General features: G+C 47.3%; 1 protein-coding gene across 13 annotated transcripts in view; it reads right to left on the bottom strand.

Annotated features, from left to right (window-relative positions):
* Window positions 1–25651, bottom strand: part of SPATA13 (spermatogenesis associated 13) — a 338234-nt gene that overhangs the window by 5265 nt on the left and 307318 nt on the right. For all 13 annotated transcript variants that reach the window (XM_032315382.1, XM_032315384.1, XM_032315380.1 and 10 more), the window contains 7 exons: window positions 12825–12961; window positions 11150–11329; window positions 10602–10787; window positions 8514–8693; window positions 6285–6517; window positions 2505–2634; window positions 262–634 (listed from right to left, as the gene is read on the bottom strand). In XM_032315382.1, coding sequence (XP_032171273.1) covers window positions 262–634; window positions 2505–2634; window positions 6285–6517; window positions 8514–8693; window positions 10602–10787; window positions 11150–11329; window positions 12825–12961 — 1419 coding nt within the window. The remainder of the gene's footprint in view (window positions 1–261; window positions 635–2504; window positions 2635–6284; window positions 6518–8513; window positions 8694–10601; window positions 10788–11149; window positions 11330–12824; window positions 12962–25651) is intronic.

Genomic DNA, 25651 nt, shown 5'->3' with positions numbered 1-25651 from the left:
ACAACATAGCAGATGTGTGTTAATCCACTATGTTATCGGTAAGGCTTCTGGCCAGGAGTGGGCCGGGACTAGTGAAGTTTTAGGGGAGTCAGGCATTAAATACGGATTTCTGACTGGCGCGGGGGTTGGTGCCCCAAGCCCTGCACTGCTCAAGGCTCAGCTGTATTAAGGATGTGTACCCCCCGGGAGAAGGCTGGGAAGAGCCCTCTCCCAGGGCTGTAGGGCCGGCGCCTGAGGCCAGGCGGCAGAGGCGCTGCTCACCCATCTCGCGGTCCTCCCGCACGCGCCGCCTCTCGTCCTCGCAGGCCTGTAGCCACCGCACTTTGTCCTCTTGCTTTCTGGCACAGAACAGATGAACCTCGTCCGTGGTTTTGCTGACGAGCTTGAAGGCGTTCTTCACGCTGAGGTTCCAGTCCTTGTCCCGGCCGTCCTCCAGGTCCACTAGCTCCACGTCGTCCATGTCTGTGCGGCCCCTATAGTAGAGCACGTCCCTGCGCAGCAGGTCCTTCTTGCAGGACACCAGCTGGTGGTCGAACAGGAAGAACGTCCGCTGCTGGCTCTTGCCATGCCTGGTGACCTTGGTCAGCTCCCCGGAATGGATCAGCTCCGAGCTGCGGTCTAGGATATCCAGCCCCTGCGAGGATGAACACGCATCTTAAGACCTTCCCGTTCAGATTGTGTGAGAATGGGTCACGCTACAAGGACAAGTCCTGACACTCTTTTTCCCACTTTCCAGTTAGAGGAGATCCATTCATAGGTCAGCGGGGCTAAAAAAGGGCACTTCCAAACACGGGTGGTTCATCTCCTTGTGTGTGAAACTTCTTCTCTTTATTTCCTACCCAGTGGGAAAATGTTACAGTGCCTCTGTGCTGTCTGAAGGGTCTTCCTTACAAGGATGAATGGACTCCTGTCAGTCTGAAATGGCTGCTCCTCGGGGAACAAGGACACGAAGGAGGCTTTCTACGTGGGGGGGACTTACTGCTCTAGACTCGCGGGCTCTGGCTTTTCAGTCTGGTATGTAGCGTGGCTCCCAGAATAACTAGCTTAGGATATTGGAAACAAAAGACCAGACAGCAAATAGCCAGCAAGGTATCAGTAAAACTTCTGACAACGAATTATCCCCTAAATGTCACAGTCCAAGAACACAAGGAAAAAACACATCTTTACAGTATTAGGTTGGGGTTAACCCAATGGAACTCTGTGATATTCAGTACAACACTGGCCTCTGATTTATAAGATTTTATCCTCCTTTAATCCCAGTCATACACAGTATTTTGTGGAGGCAAAAAAACTACTTTGACTCCAAAATAGTTCTTCTACTGGCTTGCCTAGAGCAATTCTGTGCCCCAGATTCTTCACTTACAAAATAAGAGAGTTTAATGCAGTGATGTCTGAAGGCCCATCCCAGCTCCAGAAGGCTCTATGGCCCCTGAAACAGAAGTATTTCTTTCCAACGTTCACTGCTGTAACCTACTTTAGTTAAAAACCTAACTTCCCAGTCCAAACTCTCTTAATTCTTAGGGACAGTGAGTTCTGCCCAATTAGTTTAATGTACAATGAATTTTGCTTGGTCTGAAAACAATCAGAACAGCATTCCTTGTTCGAGCAAAGCCACTTAACCCTGCCATGTTTCCATTCCCCTATCTGTTAATGTGGGTAACAGCAGCTCCTACCCCACAGGATTACTGAGAGCATTAAATGAGTTCATATATAGAAATGGCTTAGACTAGTGCCAGGCACGCAGGAAACACAACCGCTGTCATTTTTATAAATAAATGTGCATACATGCACGTGCACATACGCACGCTGGACCAGCGTGACCAGCCTGGGCCAAGCACTGCATCTGCCACCGTCTTCCAGTATCCTCATGAGAGCTCTATGAGGTAGCTAGTATTTTCAAACCCATCTTAAGGATGAAAATCTTAATCTTGCCCAGATCATATCCAATTCAACCACAGGCAGTGAAAGTCCAGAGTCCATACACTCACCACACTATTTGTATTCTAAATGTTCTTCAGGAGCGCCTGGGTGGCACAGTCGGTTAAGTGTCTGACCCTTGGTTTCCGCTCTGGTAGTGATCTCAGGGTCTCAAGATAGAGCCCCGTGTCCCACTCTGCACTCCACTCAGTCTGTGTAGGACTCTCCCTTTACTTTTCCCCACCCCCACACCCTCTCGCTCTCAAATCAATAAATATTAAAAAAATGTTCTCCCGTTGGTCTCATGGAACATACTTTCCAGCAGGAAAGACAGAGCGTAAATAATAAATTAATTACAGACATCCTTCAGAGAGGATTTTTTTGGTGGAAGTGAGTTTCTGGTAAAGTAGCTGACTGTTAAGTTCAACCACCTGCCTCAAAATATACATACCATTAGAGCCAAGAATATAAAGTTATAATGTATCAGTGACAGGATGTCACAGAACGTCATCAAATGAGACTAGAGTCAGGGAGGGCGTAAGCAGCGCTGGGCAGTGGAGCAGGTGCGGGAAGGGGTGCACACTTACCTCCCAGCCTACGATGGACACCTGCCACCGCGCTATCTTGTCTATGCTTTCCAGCCTGCGCTTGCGCTCATTGATCAGACACGCCACGTTCTTCATGGCTTCATAGGCTGCCTTTATGTTGTTGTAATCACTGTAAAGTAGGAGGCTCGTTTTAACCACAGAACCTGAAACCCATGAAACAGGACTGACAAAGTAATAAACTCCATCCTGGATTTGTATACTAATAGTCTAGACAGAGTAGCATTTAAATAACAGCCATTGTTTTCTTTTTCTTTTCCTCCATGAATAGACCACAGTCTCCATAGGTTAAGGGAAATGACCAAATGCAATCCGGCATTCTTCAGAATAAGAATCTTTTCATTCATTTCTCAGAAATCACAATGAATGAAAGTAAATGCCACAAGAAATAAAGTTTTAGTCACAGTGACAATGGATTATTTTCAATAAAGAAAGTATAGTCTTTATGACTGATTTGTTCCTCAGAGAGCCAGTTTTGCTATATAAAATACTTTAAAAATAACTAACCATTCTCAAGAGAAATTATTCGCTTTGAGTCTCATCTTCTACCATGATCAAGAAAGGACACAAAGAGGACACAAGCCACAGAGGCTCGACGCGGGGAGTTACGTAAATGCTGACACCATACACAGCTCATTGAGGGACCTTTGTTTCTGGTGCTTCCTTATGCTACAGTCAGAGCAAACTGCAATGTTCTCTGGAGGAGGCTCTTGTTCCTCAGCCTCTAAAACTGCAGGTACCAGGGAAACAAACTATGGGTCTACTTGCCACACGGACTAGAACAGAACCTGGCTCATACTGTGAAGTGTGATATTCAGGTTTTGCTCAGAGTTAATAATCTGGGGACATATAAACCAATCATCCAGCTAATAATCTGATTCTTTGCTTTTCATCACTTTCCTGTGTCTTTTTTTTTTTTTTAAAGAATTCATTTATTTATTTGACAGACAAAGATCACAAGTAGGCAGAGAGAGAGGAGGAAGCAGGCTCCCTGCTGAGCAGAGAGCCCAATGTGGGGCTTGATCCCAGGACCCTGGGATCATGACCTGAGCGGAAGGCAGAGGCTTTAACCCACTGAGCCACCCAGGCACCCCCACTTTTCTGTGTCTTATGAGATAGATAGAGCTTTTGGATCTCAGTAGCACCGAATTATATCCTCCTGCACAGCAAGGAAAGAAAGCCCTGGAAGCAGATTCTATTGTCTATTTACCAAACACAAATAACTCAGCCCCTGGGAAGTCCCTGGGCATTCCCCCACAAGGCAGACCCTGCTGCCTCTAGACAGGCCTATTCATACTCAGCAGCGGAGCACAAAGGAAGAACAAAACAGACACAGGGGACTGCCAAAATAATGGAGCAACCACCCACCCCAGACCTCCAGCAATGAAGAAAGTGTACAAAATAATTGTACATTTTTTCCTACAAGATGTTCTAGAGATATTCAATCTATAAGATGTTCAATTCTAGAGAAGAGACAGAATATAATCGTTTTTTGAAAAAAAAAATTTTTTTTTGTTTTCCTGAAGATAAGGAAATGGGTTTTCTGTCATTTCCTTTAAAAGGATTTTGGTGGGGGAGGGGAGGAAGAGCCAAAATAGGCAAAGGCCTCATACTGAAAAATGCCCTTAAAAAAGAAAAACTAACTACTAAAGGATGATGTATAGTCCCCTGGTCATACCTTGCCCATATTGGAATGTACCAATCTGCTTGTCCATGTCTGTCAAGATGTCTCTGCCTCTTATTCTCTTATATATTTTCTATAGTTCCTTATCGTGGTATATTTTTTAAGCATTTTCTGCAAATTTGTGGCTCTCTTGACTTTGCTATTTTCCCTGCACTCAAGTTTTCTTATTTTTCCATCAGAAAAAGAAAAATATATATAGCTATCTTCCCTTTTATCTACTTCAATGAACTCCTTTCTCTTATTCCTTTAATCTTAATTCTTTATACTAGCATCCACATCTAGCTTCTACTGTTTGGTAACCTAGCTCTCTATCTCGTTCCAGTTTCCAATCTAATTGCAAAAAGATTCCTTTTACAAGCCCTGTGTCTCCACAGGAGTCCAGCAGGCAGCAGACAGGGCGAAAGAATGCTCCGTGAAGCACACCCCCAGGGTCAGGCGCTGCCGCAGATAATCTGACTGCTCTCAGGGCCACACTTAGCTAGTAGAACCCACAACTGTTGTGGTTTGGCACAGCATATTTCCTCTGGCTACAATCCTGTCCCCCCTCTCTCATACTAGAACCTTCCAAGACCGTCCGTTCAAGGGCTGCAGGCGCACTGAAAGCTTTGTACCAGTGCCACGGAGTCACAGCTGAGGTTTGACTCTTACCTAAAACAGTAAGCTTCATCCTAAAACCTTGCCCAATGGCATTCCAGCTCTGGCCTGGTGAGAACACAGCAATGCCCAACCAGTGCCACCTAAAGATGCCACACAGTTTGGGACTTGTGCATCTCGGGGAATGGCACCGAATGACCTGCCCATTCCAACACTGAAGGGGTGAGATCTTACAAAAAAATCACAGCAAGAAAACCAGGAGTTGTTATTAAGTAAGCGATGGATAACTTTTTGGCTCCCCTAGAAGAACTTAGTTAAGGACAAAGCAAGTCACACAAGGAAATGGAGATTTGGGGTAACTGTGATGAGAAACCCTGTGCTCCACGCACAAGGGGATGGGGTGGAATGGATCACGGAGCTAGGCAAGCACCTGGGCTGGGCCTGAAAGGTCTTAGGGGTGCCAGCATGGCTCAGTGTGTTGAATGCACTGGGTGCATTCAACTCCTGGGTTTTGGCTCAGATCATGATCTCAGGCTTGTGAGATCAAGCTTTGTGTCCAGCTCTAAGCTGGGCACAGAGTTGGCTTGGAGATTCTCCCTCTCTCTGCCTCTGCCCCTGCCCCCATTCCATGTGGTCTCTTTCCTTAAATAAATCTTTAAAAAAAGAAAGGGCTTAGTGCTGGACAGGACCTCAAAGGGATGCTTCTCCAAGCTAACCCAATGCATTACGCTATATCCTTGAGATTTCCCCAGTCTTCCAGAAGTTTAAACTATGGTAGTCCTCACCCTTCTCTAAAGAAGCATTTTGTTGCAATACATGATACTGCTCTGAGGGGGAGCTGCTGTAGGATGGGGAGCAAAGTATTTCTGAAACTGTATTCACAACGGTGTCTTTTAAAAATTGTTCTTGGGGTGCCTGGGTGGCTCAGTGGGTTAAGCCTCTGCCTTCTGCTCGGGTTGTGATCCCAGGGTCCTGGGATCGAGCCCCACATTGGGCTCTCTGCTCAGCAGGGAGCCTGCTTCCCCCGTCTCTCAGCCTGCCACTCTGCCTACTTGTGATCTCTGTCACATAAATAAATAAAATCTTCAAAAAAAAAAATGTTCTTATGAACTACTGAGCAGCTACAAAAGAGGAGTTATAAAACAGACATCTGTTTTAAGGACCAACAGTACAATACAAATTCCTCTATGCTCCTGACATAATTTAAGGATTATTCTTACTTTTTTAGTGTTTCTAGGAATGGATATTCTGGAGCCTCTTCCAACAACCCATTTCAAGACCTTATAATTTTGAACATTCTAAGCAAAGTGACAATTTCTTCCATGACACTAATCACTAACTAAGAGCGTCAAGAGGACCCCTAAACCTGCAAGCCGCCGCCACTCTGTGAAGCCCTGAGTGCCGCCCCGGGGACCTGGGGTGCGGGGCTGACAGCGCAGGGTGGGTGCTGCGAGCGCATCCGCCAGCAGGCACGACGCTCCCACCTGTGCTCGGGCGTGGTGTACTTGAGCAGCTCGGCCAGCTGCAGAGGGTACTTGCAGATCTTCTGCACTGGCGTGAGGAGGAAGCCGTCGATGGCGATGTCGATCATCTGCTGGAGCAGGCGGCAAGCTTCGAAGAAGTGTCGGTATCTGCCCTGCTTCATCAGGTTGGACAGCTCCGCGCAGGCGCCTGGGTGGTTGTTACAGTACTCGGAATAGATGGCGAAGCCCTCTTGCTGGGAAGCAGAAGCACAGCTGCGTCAGACCAGGGGCCAGCTTCGGGCCACGACCTCTTCTCTGAGGTGGGGGTAGGGAGCACGTACAGACCAGGTGCGGTTGTGGCTGGAAGGGTGAGGGTGGGGGGAAGGGCTATCTTTGTGGGGTGGCAGCTCTAGGACTTGGCGTCCTGGTCCCACTCGAAGCCCCATTCCGTGTACCCCAAAAGTCACACAGGGCTTCTGTGGGAGAGAGGGACCCTCTGCCACCACTGTGTCCACCCTAGCTCTGCTCTAAGGAAAAGACAGGCACTATTCACAAATCCAACTCTCTCCCCCTCCTCCTCTTCACTTTCACTGATAAACATGGTGGTGATCATGACCATGAAGACAGGATTCAAAGCCACCACCTGCTTCCCTCACTGCAAGTCCTTTCCTTAACAACCTGCCACCTGGCTTCCACACACATGTCCCTTCCGATGTCTGATCAAAAGCCCCTGGATCACTTCCTTTCTCCTCTGCCTCTCACTTCCAGGCTGCTGCCGCCCTGCTGGCCAACCTGTGCAGGCGTGGTGGGCTTCCCCCAGTTTCCACAGAGGCCAGGAGGCCGGCTCCTAGTCACCTACCCTGCCCGCAGCTGTGTGTCTTTCAGCCTGCGTCCTGCCTCACCGTTTATCCTTGTCCCTGCTCAACACAACATGTTGCCCGCCAGACTACTTCCCTACAAAACAGGTTTTCCCACGCACCCGTCAATTCTTTGAGCCCCAACAGTCTGCAAGCAGTTCAAACAGCTACTTGCCCATGTTCCCCAAGAATAGTTTTGTCAGCTGGTGCTCAAAAATCCCTGCCAACATCACTGTCTTTCCGCAGCCCAGCCCACCCTAGCCCCCAGCCCCTTCTGCCCAGAAGCAGCACACCTTGTCCCTCAGCTAGACTCTCCAGTGGTCCAGGACCCCGGCAAGGCCCACACAGCCTAGAGGCTCAACCTTCCCCAGGTCCTGCCCCCTGCAGCCTGACCTTCACTGACCTCTGAAGCCTCTCTCTCTCAGAACCTTCTGCTCTGGCCAAACAGGCCCGGTGCATTCGTGGGGCTGATCTTCCCATGCGTGGGACCACCGCAGCATTATTTCTGGCTGTTTAACCCACCCTGCCTCTGTGTAGTCACTGTGAACACCCAGAGAGCGCCACGTGAGGCAGCTGTTGTCACTGCTGTCACTATCACAATGATTACACCCATCTGGGCTGGGAATGAAGTCTCCTTCCTGTGAAGTCTGTTAGTATTTTTTTTTTTTTTAAAGATTTTATTTATTTATTTGACAGAGAGAGATCACAAGTAGACGGAGAGGCAGGCAGAGAGAAAGAGAGAGAGGGAAGCAGGCTCCCTGCCGAGCAGAGAGCCCGATGCGGGACTCGATCCCAGGACCCTGAGATCATGACCTGAGCCGAAGGCAGCGGCTTAACCCACTGAGCCACCCAGACGCCCTGAAGTCTGTTAGTATTAAACATAGGCAGTCAATCCCCAGTTATAAGCCTGCTATCATCATAAGACTGTTCTGAGGCAGTTTTCGGTATCCTTGGTCTGAATCCACACCTGACCCTTACTCAGGTGTGACCTTGGGTCAGTTACTCTCTGGGCTATAGTTTCTGCATGTGGAAAATGGGTAAAATAATCATACCTTCTCCATAGCAGTACAGGAGCTAATATAAGCAAACCCCAGAAACCGTGCTTAACATACAATAGTCACTTAATAGGTATTATGAGAAATTATTCCAAATACAACCTCCTAAAGCCCTCAAAACTGCATACAAGTGGGAAGATTTTAAAATCTTGAGGTATTTAGGTAAAGAGTAACCACATAAGCGAAACAACTTAATTTGCAGCTGACATCTCCAGTCCCTAGGAGATTAATCCAGCAAACAAAGCAAGAAACAGAACAAAAAGGACTACTTTCTAGAGTGGAAAACATTTCAAAATTATTTAACCGGATGTTAGAAAGAAGAAGTAACAGGTGCATACATGTTGAAGAAAGCAGGATCCTATTTCACTTAAATGAGGTTCCTCTTTATTGTACTGCTTCTCAAGGTCTTTCAGGAACTTTCTTTGGAATTTGTAAATATCTTCAATGTTTCCAAAAATGGTGGCTAGTTGTGCAACAGTGAACATTCCGGTGTGCTTGCGACACTGTCGAATATAGCCCTGCAAACAGCAAAGTAAACTTTTAAAAATTAATCTGGAGATTACAGCAATTATTTATTTGAATAATATAGCATTGGGGATGCAAAGCCATTATTGTGGAAGGGGTTTTAATTAGAGAAAATTATTTTAACCCTATGGGTCCCTGTTGGGATGATCATACCTCGGAGACGCCGGGGTACTAAGAATATTTTAAAAAACAAAAGGAAAGAGAACAGGTGCATGTGGCTGGATGTGTATAGCAAGAAACTATATGAAGTTTTCAGATTATGTTCCTGAAACAAAGTTGATTGGTTTCAAATATTTTAAATATTTAAATATTTTAAAGTGCAAACATTGGGACTGTCACACTTTTTCTAAACCCTTAAGATTCTCTCATCCCTAATGTCATTTTACAGCCGAGAAGACCTGCCAAATACAGCATGTCACAGCCTGATGAAGAGCTCACGCAGCTGGCTCAGTGTCACGGCAAAGAGCCAAGAATATGTTACCCAAGGATTCTACCACCACCTACTTTCTATAGAGAACATAAAGCTGCATCTCTTTAATCCAAGGCCTGCATGGATTAGAGTCCTATTCATTCTCCATGTACAACACCCTAGTTGTACTATGGCTGGGGTAGGAGCTAGTGCGGTGGGAAGGAGAGGCCATAGATATGTGTAATAAGTATCCCCAAATCAGCAGCCCTAATTACACAGCCTAAGCAGACTGGCTGATAAAATACATACCACTGACTATTTGGTATGAACTGTAACAGAAAGACAATAGAAGGTTCAAAACACAGGCTTTAAGGCAGACTGATCTAAGTCCTAGCCCCACCACAGTAGCTACGATGTGCCTCAGTTCCCTCATCTGTAAGGGGGAGCAGGGGGCGTGGTAATAGGACAAGCTGATGAGAGTGTTTGTAGGAGTTAATCCAGGTCAAGGGACGGCACGAAGTCAAAGCCCAACAATCGTTAGCCATGACTTCTTTTCCTAAAATGGTGAATTAAAGAAACTCCTTTAACTAGACACTTACAGGGAACAAGATAGTTAGCATCAATAAGCTAAACATTGGGTGCCTGGGTGGCTCAGTCAGTTAAGTGGCTGTCTTCGGTTCAGGTCATGATCCCCGGGTCCTGGGATCATGCCCCCCATTGGGCTCCCTGCTCAGTGGGAAGCCTGCTTCTCCCTCTCCCTCTACCTGCTGCTCTGCCTTCTTGTGCTCTCTATCTCCCTGTCAAATAAATAAAAAAGAAAAAAAATTAGCTAAACATCGCTCTATCTTTATGGGGCCAGTTAATCCGATTCCAAAATAGGCACTTGTCTCACTTTAGCCTGTCTTCAGCGCTGAATGTCTGCAGCCGAGCTGAGAGTGCAGAACTCAACATTCACAGCCAGGACAGTGGAATGAGGAGATGAGGCCAACACCAGTGCCGTGTCAGGCTCGCACAGAACCCACAGAGACAAAGACTGTCACTGGACAAGTAAAATTTATTGCCTAATAGAATGCCATGACACTGCAGAACATGGCCTTGGATATCACTAGGTAAAACCGGTTTTTCTTTTTTTTTTGGTCTGCATCTAAATGGCTCAGAACCTCATCTGTGAGTCTGATTGTAAACAGTGACAGACCTGTATAACATCATGTGGGTTTCACTGAAAGGATGTTGCCTCTCCTGAAAGGCATTCACTCTGAATCATCTCGGGAGGTCAGTCCTCAGAGCACTAGCTGCATAGCGCCCAGAAAACCGACCACAACAGAGAGCCACTGATGCTCATGGGGGCAGACAAGCACTGAAAGAGGGCGGAGTCTATACAGGGACCACATGGACCAAAAGGCGTGAGGAGAAGGGAGGGCTACGGAAAGGTGTATAAAATGAGCGTTTGACTGAGGACCACCTTGGGGAGTCCACAGGGTCTGGGTCTTACCTCACAGATGTCCTTGAGGTGCTTGATGTACACGCGTTCAGTGTTCATGATCTCCTGGATGACATTGGTCCTCATCTGGTGCTTGCTCTCCGAGTGTTTGTGGCGGTTCTTACCGGCATCTTCCTCATGCTCCTCGCCCTGGGTGCTGCTGGAATTCTCCGACAGCTCCTCCTGATTGACACGCAACTGCGGGCCACACAAAGGTGACAAGTGACTTGGGCGAAGGCAGTAACAGAAGCAGGCGGAAGGCCCCCCAGGGTTTCCGCTTCTCTGTGGCTGTGAGGAAGGCAGCGTGGCCCGAGGCTAAGTCTTCACGTACTCACAGAACCACAGCGGGGCCAGTGGCTCCAACCACAGCAGCAATGTTAAACAACTAGTTGACCATGGTTGAAATGTTTCCTTCAATCCAGTCTAATTACTGAAAACTTTCATTAAACTGATCACAAAGAGAACTGAACCTGGATTGAGGGGGCTCGAGCCTGACATGCCAACTCTACCACTCCCCCACAGATCGTCGTGAGAAGGGTTTGTAAGTGCCACACACTTACTCTGACAAAGCTTGCGGGGAACCAGGCCTCCTTGTCCTCATTCCGGCCCCACCACCAGTCCTTGTTAGAGGCTTCCAGGACCTGGATGACATCTCCTGCCTTGAAGCCCAGTTCCTGGTCATCCATGGTCACATGGTCCCATAAGGCTTCTGCACAGACCACACTGCCATCGCTGATCAGCTGCAATGGGGACAAGTGCTTAGTGCAAAACCAGGTGGAAGAAGAGCAAGGGGTACGCTGTGAGCTCTCCTGGGGGACAAGGACATCTCCTACCTCCTACATGCCATTGGCTTGCAGTCAATGCTTAGCGTTTGATTGTTACACAAAACGAGTTTCCATATTCAGGAAAACAAAATCAGGTAGGCGTCTCTCATATGTTCTTAAAGGAAACCCCGAATCTACTCTTTTTTAAAGAAAGTATAAAAAATGGCTCACTCAGCCGTATGTCAGCTATTTAATGAATGTGAATATTCACCACCAAAACGGCTTCGAGCAAACAACACGGAGCCAGGCCTCTAACGGTTGTGCGCATACTTGACTGCAAGACCCTCAGGACTTCACCTAGAACTTACTCCTCAGACATCATTCACAGTCTGGGGTGCCTGGGTGGCTCAGTGGTTTAAGCCTCTGCCTTCGGCTCAGGTCATGATCTCAGGGTCATGGGATCAAGCCCCACATCGGGCTCTCTGCTCAGCGGGGAGCCTGCTTCCCCCACCTCCTCTGTCTGCTTCTCTGCCTGCTTGTGATCTCTGGCTGTCAGACTTCATTCACAGTCTGAATAAACTGTTAGTCTAACTTTATAGTCCACGGCCATTAAAGAGAACCAGCTTGATCTCCAGATTCTTAGCAGATTCCTTTAAAAAGGAAAGCACAGACACAGCTTGTCTGTCAGTCAGCCATGGGTGGGGGGGCTGCAGGTCCCCTCAGCCCCCGGGGACATTGTCACACTCTACAGTAACAGCGGGTATTACTAATGGAGATGCTAGCTCACTGAGAACGGACACTCCACAGGTCCTAACCAAGAATGCCAAAACTGGTAAGTGCCTTCTGGAAAGATTTCCATAAGAAGGGTGAAGACACACAGAGGTGGAAAGAACACCAGATCTGTAGTGAGAAATACGTAGTTAATTTCAGCTCTGCCATTTGTGAGCAAATGATGTGGCCTCTTAGCTTCAATGTTTGTTATAATATGGGTATTAATTATAACATCTACCTCTTAGACTGGCTGTTCCGAGATAACATCAAGAAGAGCATTTTGTAAGCTGAAAAGCGCTACCCGAACACCAAGCAGCAGTTGCTGCTCTTTTACTTAGAGTGGTGACCAGCATAGTTATCTGGAAAACTCAGTCACATAAACTGTCCTCAGAAATGCTAGAATGCCAGAGTTCAAGGTGTTAGAATATGTTTGGTAAGAAATAATCAAGAGAGGGTGCGTGGGTGGCTCAGTCAGCTAGGCGTCCGGCTCAGGTCACACTCAGTGGTAGGGAGTCTGCTTGAGATTCTCTCCCTCTGCCCCTCTCCCCACTCGTACTCGCTCACTCTTATAATAAATCTTTTTTAAAAAGAAAGAGAAAGAAAGAAAAAGAAAAGAAGCAAGAGGGCAAAGTCTGAAGTGATTCGGCACCCTGAAAACTGGGTATCAAAGATTTGCCCCTGTTGAGTGTGACTCAAGTACCTCGTTGATGGCCAGCTGCTCCCCGCCTGGCTGTAGGTATCTGGGGTTGGCCTGACACAGGTCTTCATAGCTATAGTCCTCCTCACTGCCGTTGTCATCCACTAAGGCTGCGGACTCAGTACCTCCATCTGAAGAGACTAAAAAAGAAACAGCAAGGTTTATGGTTAAAAGGACACAGGTAACAAAAACAAACAAAAAAAAATTAGTGACAAAATAAATGACCTTTGAGAACATACTCCTAAGGGGAAGCAATCACTTTTGTCTTACCCAGAATAAGAAATCATTAGAAAACTCCCGCAGCTCTATCGATCCAAAGGTAGCAGTTGTGCGAGGAGCCGGGGTTGAGTTTACAGTGAGCGGGAAGGAGAGCATCTCAGAGAATACTGCCAGTGTTACCCCACAGCATTATTCTGTCGCTTAGGATACTGAGGAAACTAAGTGTGATGTGGCTGGCAATGTGTGCTCCACGGTGGACATCGAATATATAAATGCAGATCATATTTCTAAGTCCTGCGTTGGTAGTGTCCTAAGTGGAAACACGAGGCCATTCTCTCCAGTTGTCCATAAGGTTGGAATTTATAATACCGGGGTCAGGCATGACATAGGACCTTTGTCAAAGAAGGGAGAAAGATCTTTAAAGGGTGGCTGCAGCATTCTGGACTGCCCACCTTGGCATTCAGATGTCTCCTTCCGGGGACAGTGGGCTACTCTCACCAAGGCTAATTTGTCATCCAGCAGAGGGAATTATAAAGAGAAGAACACTCCTTGTGAAGAAGACGGGGAGAGCCTATGGGATAGCAGCTGGCTTGTTAAGATACTGAGATGGCTCTGGATTGAGAACAAAACGTGGCTGGATCCAAAGCACGTGGTGTATGGACACCCATCCATCCAGTGCAAGATGAGACCTGAAAAGCTAGGTGGGGGATGCGGGGGCCTCAAGGGTCCACAGGAAGCAGTGGGTGGCTCCTTCAGCATTCTGAGTAGGAAGTAACAGGTTTTGAAGACACTGACACTACAGAATGGGTTTCAGAGTCCCAGAGCCTGGTCTGAATTCTAGCCCTGCCCCACTACAGACATGGGACCCAGCAACTACTGCTCTCGGAGTTTCCTCCTCCTGTTGTACAAACTATTTTCTTTCTCTTTGGAGAATGAGGTGAGGGGATGTGTGGCAAGTTCCTAGCATCCTTGATTCGTGGTTGGGACTCACTAAAAGAGGGTTTGGTGATGATGGCAGCGCACGTGGTGGGAGCCCCGCTGGAGGAGGAGGGCTCCACCACAGCAGCGTGAGGGAGGGGCTGGGGACGGACACCAGGCCCCGGAAACCAGCTGGGGAAACAGTGGGGTAGCTGGAGAGTGGTACCCAGGTGCCGCCTCAGGGGAATGGCGAGGGGAACTGAAAGTCAAGGATGCTGTCTGTGCAGGTCAAGCTGACGACAGAGCAACAGAGACGGTGAAGCCAACGATGACTTGGAAAACCCAAAGCAAAGTCAAGGAAGCCAGTGTGCTGGGAAGGAAGAAGGCCAGTGTGAGATCGCAGTGGGAGAGTGCCGTCTGCTCTTGCCTTTTGCAAGCACTTGCAAATCTGGATTTCTAGGAACTACCATCAGGGGACAGGTCTTCTTTCTCAGCTAAGCAACTTTTTTTTTTTTTTAATGAAATACTTCTATTCCTCATTTTGTACCAAGTCTTCAAACCTGACATGCCTTTTACATTTGCAGCCCATCCCATGGGGACAAGCTGCGCTGCAGGTACTCCACAGAACCGTCAGCCCCAGACCATGGCCCTGAGCTCGGCATACAGGGCCCCATGGCTTCCCTCCTGTCATTTCAGCCAGGCTGCTGTCGCGAACTTTTTAAAAGAAACAAACTCTGGGAGCACCTGGGTGGATCAGTTGGTTAAGCGTCTGACTCTGGATTTTGGCTCAGGTCATGATCTCAGGATCATGAAATCGAGCCCCACTTCAGGCTCTACGCTGGGCATGGAGCCTGCTTGGGAGTCTCTGCCTCCCTCGCCCTCTGCCCCTCCTTCCACTCCACCTGCATGCACGCTCTCTAAAAACAATTAAAAATAAAAAAAAATAAAATAAACGCAACACATTGTGTAAACTGAGCCTAGAATTCTTACACTAAAATAATGATAACTACTGAAAACGATTTGTGACAATGGGTGATGATCAACATCTTGACAATTAGTTCTAAGATCATATTATGTACGTCAGATTCTCAAGTTTTCCTTACCGTGCACAGACAGGACTACGATTAAAATGATGAATTCAAACCAAATAAAGGAAACCAGGGAGATGCAGGGAGACAGAAGATGAGCGCCTCTTTCACAAGCTGCCTCCCACTCCTTGATGCCCATCCTGTGTGCCTGAGTGCCAGACAGAGCCCCTCTCAACGATGCCCAACATACCTGGTCTCCACAAGGGCGCAGGCTTTACCTATGCCTTCCTATGGCTTGGGTGCCCATCTATACTCGGGAAGCCCCTACAACCCAGCTGTAGCCTCCTCGTCTTCAAAGCCTCCCTCTTGTGAGCCCAGGTGGGGCCAGCTGCTCCACAGGCCTTCCTCCAGCTTACTTTTATGACCCTAGGTATATGGTGAGTCACAGCCACTGATCTGAGTATCTCTGTCCCAGTTAGGATACCAGATGTTAGACCGGCTCCCCATGCGTGGGACAGTGAGCTGGATGTCAGGGCAGTGAGCTTGGAATCAGAGGACACCTCTGTGGTGAGGACAGAGTTCCTGGGCTCCAACCACCCTCCTTCCCGTCACATCCCCTGGCTGTTGCCAGGCTCAGTCTCATTCAGGGAAGATCAGGGTCTGTATCTGAGAGAGAAACATACAAGTAAGCTGCCTCAAGGATGAACAATGCAGGGGCGGAATGTCCCTGGAGCTGAGCACAAAGTCTAGAAGCAAATGGAAACTCTCCAGACCCCTGGCACGGCCTGGCAGACTGCAAACTTGCTGGCTGATTCACCATGGAAGAGAGGCAGTGCCTGGCTCGCGTCAATGCAGTGCCTGGTCCAGGCGAAGGGAATGCAGAGAGGTGGGGAGAGGGTAGCCAGCTCTGGGTGTGCATGTGCACATGAGTGTGCGTCTGTCCCCAGTGGGAGGCAATGGCCACACAGTAGGGCTTCTGTCTCACGCGGCTTCCCTCTGGAGTGTGATGCTGGAGGTGTGTCTGTTGCCTAATGCTGGTGGATTTGAGTGAGGCCCTGGAGAAAGGCTGCCTTGTCTGAGAAGTGTGCATGAGCTCTGTAAGAGCCTGGATACCGTGTGGTACCTGGGCCCCTATGCTGAGGTCAGAGTGGTTGCAGGCAGAGAACATGAGGTCACTCAGCCTAGGGCACTGTCCTGGTATGTATATGGGGGGGGGGGGGTAGAAAGTCTTGAGGAAGCAAATACAAGCTTTTTGTACATGCATGAGTCTTTCTTATTTGCCTAGAAAAAACAAAACCCAAAACCAAAAAAAATAAAAGAATACCACTAAAGCTCATTCATCTCTAACCAGAGATCCTGGAGCAGCCACTCGGCTACCGTGCCCAACAGCTACCTTGGCTAACAGCTGGAAAGTTCAACCACTCCTGCGTAAGGAAGATGCGCAAACGCTTGGTTTTTAAGGAGGCCTGAAGCGGCAGGAATCTGCACATGTCCGCCAACACTGATCTGGCACAGCCTGGCACTAATGGCATTCCTCCCACCATTTTTCAGCCATGGCTACTGAGCCAAAGGAGGGAAACGCAGGAAATGAAAGGTACCTGGGCCTCCTGCCCACACCAAAGCCCTGAAAATGACACTTTTCCCTCAAAAACCCACTGAACATCGTTTTCCAGGGAGAAGTCTTTACCATTTGATCTGGCTGTTGCCATGGAAATCAGTAAGGGGGGGGGCGGTTCGGGGAAGCCAGTGGTGATAATGCACTAATTCACAATTTACAGGAGTCTAATGAGAAAGAGATTCCATTGAAAAAAGGCTACACCTCCACAGGAAGTAGCAGGATCAAATTGTCTGGAAATCAGGACCTTCATCTACTGAATGATCTGAGTTTTCATAAACACTTAGAAAACTATCTCTGACTGAGCTGCGCCCTGAGAAAGTTTCCAAAGTGACAGTTTCCACAGTGCAGATTAATGTTCACTAATCACTGAAGAAACAAGACAGTTCTAGGGGGGGCCAGCTGACTTAGTCTTCCAGTGGGTGAGTGAGGTACGGCAGGAGGCCTGCAGTGAAAGCCTAAGCAGTGCGGAGCACAAACACTTGGGCAAATACCCTAGCTTTACAGACTGTCTAGCTAAATGACCTTGGCACCTTCCACTTTTCCTCTCCCAACCTCAGTTTTCCAGTCTGTAAAATGGGAGTAAGTGTACACGTTTTCTCTATTCAGAGGTCATTCTTTTTCTTCTACCGCAGACATGCCACACCCAGCTCATCAGCAAATCCTGACTTTCCCTCGAGGATGAGTCCAGAATCCGGCCTGTTCTCACTGCTCTCCCACCTCTCCGGGCAGGTCACTCCAGCAGCCCCTCTCCCTGTGATTCTCCCCGCCCCACCCACCACCAACACACTCTGCACTTCCCAGCCCTGTCACTCGGCTCTGGTTCTGATGGCTGCTCGATCCCTAGGCGGGGCTCTCCCTTGGTGGTGGTGGGGGGGGGGCGCTGTTCCCTGTGCCTGATACCCTCCCACAAGCAAAGGAGACTCAGGCCAAGTCCTTCCCTGACTGGCCCCTTCAAAACCACCCCTCTCTCCACCCCTGCTCTTTTTTCTTCATTCATTTTTCTCCATAGCATCTCTGATCATCTAATATAATTTGTGTGCTATCTGTTTCTCCAACTAAAATGCAAACTACATAAAGGCAGTGATTTTGTCTGCTTTGTTCTTAACTGCATTTCTAGTCCCTGGACCACTGCCTGGCAGGATGGAAATACAACTAACACACAATCCAAGAAGAGCAGGGCTCTTGGTCAGACAAACTTGGCTTCAAATAACAGTGCTGCATAAAAATGGTTTTTGGTGTTTTGTTAGTAGTTTGAGTCCTTGGTCAAGTTTCTTTTTCAATCTTTCACCTGCCAAACTGTCAAAGACAGACAGTAGTAGTCATTTGTAAATCCTCAACAAGTCATTTACTGTTACATGACTGTGAACTTCCAGTGAAACAATACATAAAAGCACTCTGAATAAACTGAAAAACATTACAGAAAGGCAAGATGATTTCCCTGGGCATCCCAATGCACCAGGCCCAGAGCTGCTATTTTGCGTAACTCGGCTCATGTATGCCTCAGCCAGTTGCTATGCGGTAGAGACTGATGGTTTCCCCATCTTCCAGAGGAGTAAACTGACACCCCAGGAGGGCACGGCGTGTGTGGCAGGGGTCAAGCCTGTGTCATCAGCTCCTCCTCACTGGCATGGCTGCCTCTACCAGGTCTACCCTTGTAATCAGTGATAAGACAAAAACGACTGGACACCCCAATCTTAGTACTTGTACAGCATTCTGGAGCGAAGCAGTGCCCACCCATCCCTGCTCACCTCGCCCCCTTTTCTTCCGACTCCGGATCCCAGCCCCCAACTATGTCTGCGATGATCTGATTTTCCACATTATCCTTTTCCCTTCACGATTTTAAAGTCTGTGCTCAGCTGACGACTCCTTGTATTTCTGTCCTATAGTTTATACACATTTTATGGAGTTGGGGTTTTCAAGTCTGCTGTCTGGATGGGAGGGATTTTAGCGCTGCAGTCTGAGGCTGCCTCTGGGCAAACACACTGTCCTTACACGTATGTTTCCCTTCTGAGCCCGGAACTTCTTTAGAGAAGGGACAGGGTCTGTTTTTGTATCCCTGGCACCTCACCTAAAACCTGGCAGAGAGAAGGCACTCAAAACCTTGTTTTTTAACTGAACTGCAAATTGCTGATGAGTAAACTAAGGTTCCAAGAACTTAAACTATTTAATGGGGCTACACAATGCTGGGTCTGAGGCCGATGTCATGGTGGTCTTCCTGCTTGCCGTACCCACCTGGCTCCCTGCCAGCCATCCTATAGCTCACTTTTACGGTAAACTGGTTTTCTGTCTGTACCTTTTCTTTCTTTCTCTTTTTAAGTACAGTTGATAGGCGATGTTACTTAAGTTGGAGGTGCGCCATACAGTAATTTGACAACACTGCTTTTTTTGCAAGTGGAGGTCCCATCTGTTCCCATAGGATGCTATTACAATGTCATAGATTATTTTCCATTTGCTGTGTCTTTTATTCTTGAGACTTATCCAAGGTGAACCTCTTAAAACAAAAGTTTCATCATTTTCACTACAAACTATATAGTAGCTATCCGCAGCATTCTGACAATTCTCCTGCAGTAGTTCAAGGCCCTCTGCAATCTGACCCCACTCTACCTAGCAGATCTTCCTTCCCACCATGTGCCAAAGCCCACAGTCACCTCTAATGGGCAGGCCTCTGCACAAAGAGCAGGTCTGTTCCACTGGCCATGTGGACCACAGGCTTCTTCATGCCACCTCATCACTCCCTCACTAAGTAAGTGTGATCTCATTTAATTTAATGGACTCAAAACCTTCAACTATAGATCAAGGTCAGTCAATGTGACTTTTTCTCTGGGAGTATTTTACATGATGTGGAGCTATGATAAATTCTCAAAATGTACTTTAGCAAAATTAAGAGAAATGAATATATCCTAATAATAAAAAGAATATATTTAGGGGCACCCAGGTGGCTCAGTGGGTTAAGCGTCTGCCTTCGGCTCAGGTGGGATACCAGGTTCCTAGGATTGAGCCCCACATCAGGTTCCCTGCTTAGCAGGGAGCCTGCTTCTCCCTCTCCCTCTGTCTGCCACTCTGCCTACTTGTGCTTTCTTTCTCTTAGTCAAATAAGTAAGTAAAATCTTAAAAAAAAAAAAAAAAAAAGAATAAATTTAATGTCTTCCTTCCTTCCCTTCCTATTGTGGTTTAAAAAAACCAAAAACACACAGAATTAATTAACCTTCTTAGCCATATTTAAGTGTACACTTCAATAGTGTTGCGTATTCACATGGTTGTGAACAGATCAGATCTCTAGAACTTTTCATCTTCCAAAACAGAAACCTGATACTGATTTTCCCTCCTTCCTACCCCCTTCCTTGGCAGCCACCTTCCTACTTTCTGTTTCTGTGATTTTAACTATTGAGATACTTTAAGTGGGATCATACAGCATTCGTCCTTTTGTGACCGGCTTATTTCAGTTAGCATCATGTCCTCGGGGTTCATCTGTGTCGCGTGTTGTTGGAATTTTCTTCCTTTTAAAGGCGGAATAATAGTCCACTGTACGTATACACTGTTTTCTAGATCCATTCCTCTGTGGATGTGCCTGGGTTGTTCCCCGCTCTTGGCCATTGTGAGTACTGCTGCAGGGAACATGGCTGTCCAAGATCTCTCTGAGATCCTGCTTTCGATTCTTTGAGATGTATACCCAGAAGTGGGACTGCTGGATTACATGGTAAATCTATTTTAACTTTTTAAGGAACTTCCAAACTGTTTTCTACCGGCCGCCCCACTATATATGCTCACCAACAATGCATAGGGTTCTGATTTCCCCACATCCTCACCAAATGTATTTCTTTTGTTGAACACATAGGCATGGAAAAGCCTTTTTTTTTTTGGAAAAGCCATTTTTGAAAACAGTCTTGGAAACATGGAGCAAAGATTGTTCTGGGTTAAAATCATTTTTAAAATCCCCCAAAGCTCTATATATACAATAAAATGAAAGCAGATACAGTGTGTTCTCTTTCCACAGAACTTTTTTTTTTTTTAAGATTTTATTTATTTATTTGACAGAGAGCGATCACAAGTAGGCAGACAGAGAGACAGAGAGAGAGAGAGAGAGAGAGAAGCAGACTCCCTGCTGGGCAGAGAGCCCGATGCGGGACTCGATCCCAGGACCCTGAGATCATGACCTGAGCTGAAGGCAGAGGTTTAACCCACTGAGCTACCCAGGTGCCCCTCCACAGAACTTCTTAAAGCTGCACTCAAGCCCAGCGAGACAACCTCTACCATCTAAAAGCTCTGTACACTGATTTTTAGCACATACTTCTGGCTCGGACCAATTATGAAACAACATACCTTTTTCCATAGAGTAAATATACAGAAATACTCTAAATCTGTATACAATGAATTTTTAAGGTGTCTGTTGAATTGTCACCACGTCCTTCTGGAAAGGCTGTTGTTCCCTCGCACACCCCCCCACCAGGGCGCTGCTCTTGGGCTACCTTCTTCCTGTGGCACCCCCTACCTCTGTCCCTTCTACAGTCATACCTTCAGATTCAGCTCTGAATTCTCCTTTCCCCCCTAGATCCCTGCTCACTTCCTGAATGAACTGGTCGCCTCCCCAGGCCACAGCTGCCATCCGAGCATGACTCTCCAGGCCAGTCGCAGCCTGACCTGATGCGGCTTTAGGAACAACTGGAGAGAGCCACACATCCCATAGAGATCAGACTATTTTTAAGTCAGCAGGACCACTGCAAACACAATTAGACATAATACAACCAGAGATGACCTAAGGTTTTTTTTTTTTTAAAGGCCAACAATAAACAGCTTCCACATTCCAAAGGAAAACATTCCTCAGGGAAGCAACAGACATTCTTCTGTCTGGACTTATATTTTGCATTGGTGAAGGGATGAAACCTGCCCACAGACTCCAAAGGTGAATTTTTATGACAGGAAATATCAAACATCACCAACAATGGAAAGTCTTATTTTATAACATGTGCCAAAGGATAAGGACTTCCTATAGAAGTCTGATTTATGCACACAGAAAACAGGCCCATGTCCTGGTGGGATTTTTTCTCAGGACACATAACACGTCTCTTTCCCGTTTGGCTTATTTCTGCATGTTGAAGGACTTTTGAGCAGAGTGATAGAACTTCAAAAGCACCGGCCTGGGAGTCTAGAGACCTCAGTGTGGGTCCAAGCAAGGCCATGCAGAAAGAGACCCTGAGCTCACAGAGTCTTCGCTTTCTCATTTGCAACCAAGAAAAATGGTGCCTCTCTCACGTGTCTCACGCCTCTGTGGGCAGGGTTGGTAACAGGATGCATGTGGAAGTGTTTTGTTAAATAAAAGGAAGGTAACCGGGCACCTGGGTGGCTCAGTCGTTAAGCATCTGCCTTCAGTTCAGGTCGTAATATCGAGCTCCCTGCTCAGTGGGGAGCCTGCTTCTCCCTCTCCCGCTCCCCTGTGCTTGTGTTCCCTCTCTCGGTCATAAATAAATAAAGTCTTAAAAAAAAAAAGAAAGAAAGAAAGAAAAGAAAGGTAAGAACAAACACAGTGGGCTTCCCAGTCAGCCACTTGACGTGAAGGTCAGCCGGATGTCAGCTGTTGTCACGACGCACCTCACCCCAGCACCGACTACCTACCAAGCAGCCCTCTTCCCGCGGCTGGGGCAGCTCCTCTGAGGGGACTTCCCCTCAAAAACTTGGCTGATTGCAGGGGAATTCCTACACTTAGAATAATCTGTTCAAAACACACATTTTAGAAAACCTCCTGCTGGTCACTCAGACTTCCTCAGGTTTGAGATAAGCCCATCTTGCTTCCCATCTTAAGAACGGAAATAGCAAACACAGCGGAGAGAGACAGTCCAGCAGCTTGGGCTCGGGACCCTCAGCAGCTCTCACAGAGCCACTGCTTTAGGCGCTGAAACCCTGACCACCCAGAGCCACTCTCAAGCCACGGAGATGCACACAAAGGGGACAACCCCAGTTCCAGGGGGCTGACTTCCGTGTCAAAACTCAGGACACTACTTCCTCTTCAGTGGTTCCCACACATCCAGCGCCAATGGCACCCAATCGCTTGGGGAATGTTCAGAATCAAGATTCCTGCCTTATGCTGGACCACGGAACCAAGTGCTCAAGGACAGTGGGGAGTTTGCTGAGAATCCATTTTCAAAAGCACCCCAAGGGATTCTGATGCCTGGCTAACTGTGGGAACCATGGGACTTTAAGGCCAAACTTACTTAAGCCACCTGCATGGATTTGTTCTAGGATGGATGGGTTCTGTTGCCTGTCCACGCAGCAAGTCACAATTTGGAGAGCAACGTACCCTGATCTCATTGGTGAAAACCTCTGCTTTTGCTACTTTGTACCACTGAATGTTCCTTATATCAACAAAAAGAGCAGAATCCCTCTGTCCATGCTAATCTCTCCACATGGAGCAACATTCTCATCCAAAGAGCAGATCAAATTCTGCTTCACTGACTTTGAGGCAGCTTGGCTCCCACTTTTGGTGATGGGTTCCATGACTTTCTGGTTCTCCTCCCTGTTATTCCCTGGCCCCCTGCAGCAACAATCTCGGTCTCTGATGTTCTAGAAGCATGGTAGGGCTTAAAATACTCATCAAATTTATATTGTAAATATTTTGTATATATATTGTATAAATTTTAGCTGTTTATAATATTCTGGCTAGCTGTTCATGTGCCCATCTCTTTATATATTGTATATATTGTATATATATAGTATATACATATAGTATATATTGTATATTGTATATATTTTATTGTATATATTGTAAAATAAAATATATTGTATATATTGTATATATTTTAGCTGTTTATAATATTCTGGCTAGCTGTTCATGTACCTATCTCTTTATATCTGTCCCCACCCCTCTCTTAGGGTAAAGAACTTCCTTAGGGAAAGAAACGTGCTTACTAGTCAGTGCCACTTGATTGGGTGAAAGGCTTGAATGAACAACTTTCATATCTGGAATTTAAAATGTTACCATCACATAAGTCACTATTATGTCTAATCTAGACTTGCAACCCATTTCCCAGAAATAGTATTTTTGAGCCTTTTAAACATAGGAACAATAGGATCAAAAATGGTCCTAGATATGGACATGCCAGTATTCACTGATAACCTTTTATAATGTTTATGGATCTTTTGAAAATAATTCTCCCAGGATACAGCTTTCTATCCGATTCAACTTAGGGCCACTGCAGACTTCTGCTGCCCAGAGTGGTTGGTGATGGGAGTAAGTTACATCATAACTGAGCTTCATTTACACAAAACCCCGGACAGTGGGTTTTGTTTCTACAAATGGTTTAATGAATTTTGTTTTAAATTACCTATGAATCATCTTCTCTCTTCTCAATTTAAGGCCAAAAACTTGCCCTAGAGTTGGGTCATATATATACTCTGTATCATTAAGAAAAGAGTCTGCTTGAGCTCTTCTGTCAAATGCGTATTCAGAGCCCTCAGATATCAGGATTTGATATCCCCCAAACAATACTCCTGAGATCTCCCCTCTACTCTCTCCTGGAAGCACAGCGGCTGGAGAGACCTCAGCTTCCTCCTGCTCTGGAAGCTTGCCCTCCATCCTGTGTCCAATTCAGACATGGGATTCAGGCTCTGGGTTTCTTAGTGTCCAGCCACGAACCCTCAGGTTTTACCTTTGGCTTGTCCCTTGGCATCCTCTTAACAAGGTGCTGCTCTTCCCTGGGTTTCTGGTTCTGACCCTGACCCTGACCCTGTGCCCCACGCGGACACATGTGGGTTTGTCCAGGGCTCCTCCTCGTCACTTGGTTACACCCTCGACGGCTCTCTGGGCTGGATATCACCACCCCTCGCTGCACAAATCCTGAGCAGGAGCCTATCTGGTTTCACCAAATCCCCGAAATGAACTCTTAGTGTGTACCAGGCACTACGCTAAACACTTAATATAAATCATCCCAGTCAAGCCTCGTAAGCATCTTGGAATTATTACTGTCTGTTTATAGAAGAGGAAATTGTGACTCAAAGAGGTTAAGTAACTGCTCCTAAGTGGTGGGGCTGGAATTCAAACACAGGTCTGTCTGGCTCCAAAACAAGCCTGCTACACACCTGCCTCAGTCCTGCCCTCTACTTAGCTCACAGGGACAGGACCACAGTCTAATGGGGCCCATCCTCCCCGGGGCCCACGCTCCCCTTGCCTGTCCCTGGCTGGAGCTTCCTCCAGACAGAAGGGCCATCAGGCTGTGCCTCAGGGTCCCCCAGCCCCTCCCCTGCTCCCCGCGCAATCAGGGTACTCAAATAAAATAGAACCCACAATTTAGCAAACTCATTACTTTATCTTATGATGGCATATCATTTAAAGTCGACTAAATACTGTGTTTGCTGTCACTTCCATTATACACACACACACACACACACACACACACACACACACATAGTGAGTATAGCAGTATATGAAAAACTCCTTGGAACACAATGAACCAGAAAACATTCAGAGCCGGAAAAGAGAAGATTCCTACAGAACTAGCCTTCCCAGTTAAAGAGAGTTCCTTCCTTTCCTTTCCAGCCAGACTCATCAAAGGAGCAGAGCCACCTGTGGGGGCAGGGCAGGAGCAGGGGAGCCCTCCTGGAACACAGGAGGGGAGGCAAGTGCAAAGCCTTGCACAGAAGATTCTGCCATGCTGAGTCTCTTTGGCTACGAGCATTCCACTCACAGCCAGAGGCTGGGTCAGGCCTTCCCTCGGCCTTTGCAGAGTGTGGGAAGAAAGACTGGGAATCTTGCCCAGGGAGTGGAGGAATGCTGAGAGGAGGAGCAGCAGGACAGTGGGGGGCTCCCAGCACTGCCCGCCCGGCCGCCTCTGCTCTCCCACGCGCTGGCGTGGCTGACTCGGCTGTAATAAACACCCAGATCCACCCAATGGTGCTCAGGAGGAGTGGGGCACCCAGCACCCCTCTGGTCTCCATCCCAGCCTCATCTGGTCTGCAACGACAACAGGCTCATGGTACCCAGTTACTGAAGCGGACCCTCACAGCCACTCGGGAGGCAGGTCTGTGCTCTGAAGGCATTTATCAGGGAGCAACTTTTT

The sequence above is a fragment of the Mustela erminea genome, chromosome 15, assembly GCF_009829155.1.
Source record: "Mustela erminea isolate mMusErm1 chromosome 15, mMusErm1.Pri, whole genome shotgun sequence".
Taxonomy (NCBI): domain Eukaryota; kingdom Metazoa; phylum Chordata; class Mammalia; order Carnivora; family Mustelidae; genus Mustela; species Mustela erminea.
Note: the sequence above shows the minus strand (reverse complement) of the source record. Positions and strands in the feature narration are given on the sequence as shown.